The sequence below is a fragment of the Montipora foliosa genome, chromosome 10 (assembly GCF_036669935.1).
Source record: "Montipora foliosa isolate CH-2021 chromosome 10, ASM3666993v2, whole genome shotgun sequence".
NCBI lineage: Eukaryota > Metazoa > Cnidaria > Anthozoa > Scleractinia > Acroporidae > Montipora > Montipora foliosa.
The window spans coordinates 38739133-38744132 of record NC_090878.1 but is presented as its reverse complement, the minus strand read 5'-3'; the positions used below and the strand labels follow the sequence as shown (position 1 = coordinate 38744132).

General features: G+C 38.6%; 1 protein-coding gene across 1 annotated transcript in view; it reads left to right on the top strand.

Moving 5' to 3' along the window:
* Nucleotides 1-4941, top strand: part of LOC137973877 (zinc finger protein 345-like) — an 18077-nt gene extending 13136 nt beyond the window's left edge. The window contains exon 2 of the mRNA XM_068820772.1: nucleotides 1709-4941. Within this exon, the coding sequence (XP_068676873.1) occupies nucleotides 1734-3446 (1713 nt within the window). The 5' untranslated portion in view covers nucleotides 1709-1733 and the 3' untranslated portion in view covers nucleotides 3447-4941. The remainder of the gene's footprint in view (nucleotides 1-1708) is intronic.
* Nucleotides 4942-5000: the final 59 nt, after the last annotated feature.

The following is a 5000-nucleotide window of genomic DNA, read 5'->3' as shown; positions in this document are numbered from 1 at the left end:
ATACACAACATGATATTATAATTCACAAAGGCAGAAAATACCACAGAATCCTTTTCCAGCGAAAAATTTATTGAAACAAAGAACATATTTGCCCTTAGAGGCGAAAACCTCTTCCTATTTCATTGCGTGCGTGAAGACAAGAAACTCAATCGTGTCAAATTACCACGTACTTCAGGTTCAAACTCTTTCCTGAAGAACCTTTTCCTTGAATAGTGATTCACAAAATAGTCGACAAGCTTTCTTTCAAATAATTCTTGACTGTCACATTTCCAATTATTTGTTTTACCTGACTTTGTTGAACCCATAAGTTACCAGATAATTTTCCTTTTGGTTTCAGTGTTGTACATAAAACTACACTCTTGATAAATTATATTGGAAATACAGCTCACCATTACTCGTCGCTTTTAAGATTCCAGATCATCATCGCCTGTCTTGTTCATCCAATTGACGTTCCATTCTTGAGCTCCATGAGGGTATATTTTGTTGAAAGATGCACTAAGACGCCATTCGAGTTGCAATGACTTTCGACGCCATTGCTGGTTAATGAAATATTATCCGGTGTGCACCACAGAAATCTATGCATTACCCCAGCCCCCTCAAACTTAACAAATACGCACACAAGACTCTATGCACAAACACACCACTTAGCAGGGGAGTGACAGGCAAGACTTTTCATGACACGGAAAAAAAAAAACAAAAAAAAAAACAAAACAAACAAATCTTACCCTTTTTCCGACTGGGATTGCAATACGGCAACCCAGTAATTACTTGACTTAACTGCGTCGCCGCCAGTGTGGACCACAGCTATTATATGTCAAACTGGATTGAAACCAGCAAAAAATGCAAAAAGAAATCATTTTTCAAACCGTTTTCCACCTGAACACGAAAAGCGTTGACTGTGTAAGAACTATAGTTGACGTAGTGTGGCCGAGGAGCCGCGTCGAGTTACAAAAAGCGCGCGAAAAATGAAGCCTCGTTTATGTTTAGGTGAGTTAACCTAGGTTGAGCCTGCAATCCAATCGAAAACCAGCACCTGGTCAGCGGTAAACTTAAAGACAAAAAAACAGCTGACCTCGGTGAGCTCGAAGCTTCAGCCCGCGATAAGGTCACGTGATACTGGTCATCGGAGACCTTGTTTTGACAGGTGTCAATTGATCAAAACACGAATGTCCAATATCGAAGACGCATACTGTAAACTAGCATGATACTGGTCACACTGGCATACATGGAGGGGTGGACGTAGTACGTACGGACGATCGATGATGTTATGGCTATAAAACGAAAATTTTTTGCATCGATGGGTTACCATATTTTCTCTACTATGGTGGGGCGCGCGAATCTCCGTTACTATAGTAAATTGAGTGGTCGTAGGTTATCAGCTATATAAACAGTACACTATTAAGAGTGACCAGATTACGTAAAACTATTTTTGGCTCTCGCTGATACTATGTTCTTAATTTACATCTTCTGTATCTGTTGTCTCTAATTATCTAACAAGTTGTATCTTCTTCTGTTATTTCTGATTAGGTTAGTACTTTTATTTTCGTCTCGTCACGCGCTTTATAAGTTCCTACGCTATTGTACTTACCTTGTTGGCTGTCTTTTTATTAACTTCGTTTCTTTGCGAGTTACAAGATGACCAATGACTTGACCTTGACTAAGCTGTCTCTTTGAGGTACAAATGACTTCTTTATCTTTTGTACTTTAGTGCTAAGTGAAATCACAATCTCTTAATGATGTCAAGATCAGATAAGCAATGGAACTACCGTACTGTCAACAGGGGTTCTTGGCTTATGCAGAGAAGAAACTGTCTGAACGAACAACGAAGTCTAATGGGAGACGTAGAAGTCCATCCTGGTGTACAGTGTTTTGGCCAAGCAGGAACGTTGGAGGCACATGAAAGAGTCCATGCTGGAGAGAAACCTTTTGATTGCAAACAGTGCGGCAAGTATTTTAGCCAAGCAGGAGATTTGAGAAGACACGAAATAGTACATACTGGAGAGAAGCCTTATGAATGCAAACAATGTGGGAAGTGTTTTACCGAAGCAGGAAAATTAAAGACACACGAAAAAGTCCATACTGGAGAGAAACCCTATCAATGCAAACAATGTGGAAAGCGTTTTAGCGAAGCAGGAACATTCAAGAGACATGAAAGAGTCCATACTGGCGAGAAACCTTTTCAATGCAAACAATGTGGAAAGTGTTTTAGCGTAGCAGGAACATTAAAGAGTCATGAAAGAGTACATACTGGAGAGAAGCCTTTTGATTGCAAACAGTGCGGCAAGTTTTTTAGCCAAGCAGGACATTTGAGAAAACACGAAAAAGTACATACTGGAGAGAAGCCTTATGAATGCGAACAATGTGGAAAGTGTTTTACCGAAGCAGGAAAATTAAAGAGACTCGAAAGAGTCCATACTGGAGAGAAACCCTATCAGTGCAAACAATGTGGAAAGTGTTTGAGCGAAGCAGGAAAATTAAAGAGACACCAAAAAGTCCATACTGGAGAGAAACCCTATCAATGCAAACAATGTGGAAAGCGTTTTAGCGAAGCAGAAACATTAAAGAGACATGAAAGAGTCCATACTGGAGAGAAACCTTATCAATGCAAACAATGTGGGAAGTGTTTTAGCGTAGCAGGAACATTAAGGAGTCATGAAAGAGGCCATACTGGAGAGAAACCCTATCAATGCAAACAATGTGGAAAGTGTTTTAGCGTAAAAGAAACATTAAAGAGTCATGAAAGAGTACATACTGGAGAGAAGCCTTTTGATTGCAAACAATGTGGAAAGTGTTTTACCGAAGCAGGAAAATTAAAGAGGCACGAAAGAGTCCATACTGGAGAGAAACCCTATCAATGCAAACAATGTGGAAAGTGTTTTAGCGTAGCAGGAAAATTAAAGAGACACGAAAAAGTCCATACTGGAGAGAAACCCTATCAATGCAAACAATGTGGAAAGTGTTTTAGCGTAGCAGGAACATTAAAGAGACACGGAAGAGTACATACTGGAGAGAAGCCTTATAAATGCGAACAATGTGGAAAGTGTTTTAGCGAAGCAGGAACATTAAAGAGACACGAAAGAGTACATACTGGAGAGAAGCCTTATGAATGCGAACAATGTGGAAAGTGTTTTATCCTAGCAAGAACCTTAAGGACACATAAAAGAGTGCATACTAGAGGGAAGCGTTATAGACCTAAGCCGACAGGAACGTCTTTCCTCAACAGAAGAGGTGTCAGGAAACATGAAAAAGCACGAGAACGTTCTGCAAGTTCAAATCAAGATGAAGTAGAGATTCATCGCCCCTGCACTTGGCCAGATCCTAGTTCAAACAAGAGCGTAAAACACAGCTGCTGGGTTTGCCAGGAGGAGTTGAACAGCGAGGAGCTTCTTCTTGCACACTACCAAAATCATATGACGTTTGAGGAGCCATCAACTTCACCCAGGTAGTTGGGTGGTTCTCTTGATAAATTTGTTTTGTAATGGTTTAAAGTCTGGCAGTAAAAAAAAGGAAAGCTAAGGAAAGGAAAGGAAAGGAAATTTATTTAAGGACGATGCCTAGTATTATTTGTTTTTGTGTGTTTTTGTTTTAATTTTTTTTAATATTAATTATTTTCTTATTATGTGGTGCGTAGTATTGTTATTGCGCACACGTTTTGCGCATCGCACATACCCGGATAATACGAGAATATTTTTGCACGATTTAAAAGAATTTGGAGAAAACAGAACTTAGCAAGTGCTCTTGCTATCCAAAACGAAAATTGGGGGTAATCATGCTTTCTCAGAGATAAATTAACCTTCAATTCGGAAAAGAACGCCATACATTGCTATGTATTTTGAACCTTTTTTTAATATTTTTGATTTATCATCTTTAAAAAGTGGATGGTTTCCCCCAATTTTCTTCGGGATTGGAATTCAAAAACACTTGTTACGATCTCCTTTTCCAGCAAATTCATAAAGTGCGCAAAAATACCTTTGAATTAGTAGCCACATTCCTTAAAGTGCACCAAAGCTCAAAGTATTTACTTTTGCAGAGGTTAAGACGGAATCCACCAGATGTTCGAGTAACAAATGGACAAAACCCTAGTACCAAGATTATATTCATCGTATTGCAAACTCCTGTAAGACTGTTTTTAGTATCTTCTCAAAAATAATCATTTGTAGCAACACCAAACGTCAAAAACAACTGTTGAACTTCGTAAGAAACACTTAAAAGTACTGGTGAAATGAAACTGATGATGAAATTTTACCTGTGTTTGCACAATTTCTCTGAACTTTGAAATTCGATTTCTCTCGTTCCCATGGGAAATTGTTTTTGGTGTTATTTCAGGCAATTATTTATATCTTTAGCTTAAAGAGAATGGGAAAAGGACTGTAAAATACTTAACATTATTCTGGTACCAGATTTTTGTCCAGTAAAAACTGAAATTGCTCGATTTTCTATCGGATTTCGTCTTAAATGTCTAGCATATATTTTACTTTTGCTTCTCTAGATTTTACTTCTAATAGGCCTAATGAGGTACGGGAAAGTAACAAAGCTGGCATTCGTTTGCCCCATGGCTGAGGTGGTGAGAGGTATGGATCTATCCTTTAATGACGTAAAGAACTAATTTACGTCGCCAAATTTCTTTCAAAACTACAATGCAAAGTTGTTTATGACGTCATTAAAGGAATCGGCCCATGCTTCTCACTGTGTTGTTGCTATGGTGACTTTTTACGCCACATAAATGAGTTCATCTTGTTAAACAATTAGTTGTGTTTTATATGGTACCATAACATTGTCGTTTCGTAAAACAGTTGTGTCGATCTGATCCTTCCAAATACTACAGTTTATTGAAAGTGTTAAAATTAACTTGAGTCTCCTTTAGTGTCTAGTCTTCTAGCACTGAGGAACTAATCGGGGACACTGTAAACTGGACTCAACAAATTAAGGGAAGGTACGTTTTTTCTTGGGGGAGGGGGGTGGGGGCTGGGGAATTTTTTTTTTTCAAAAAAGTGTTAACC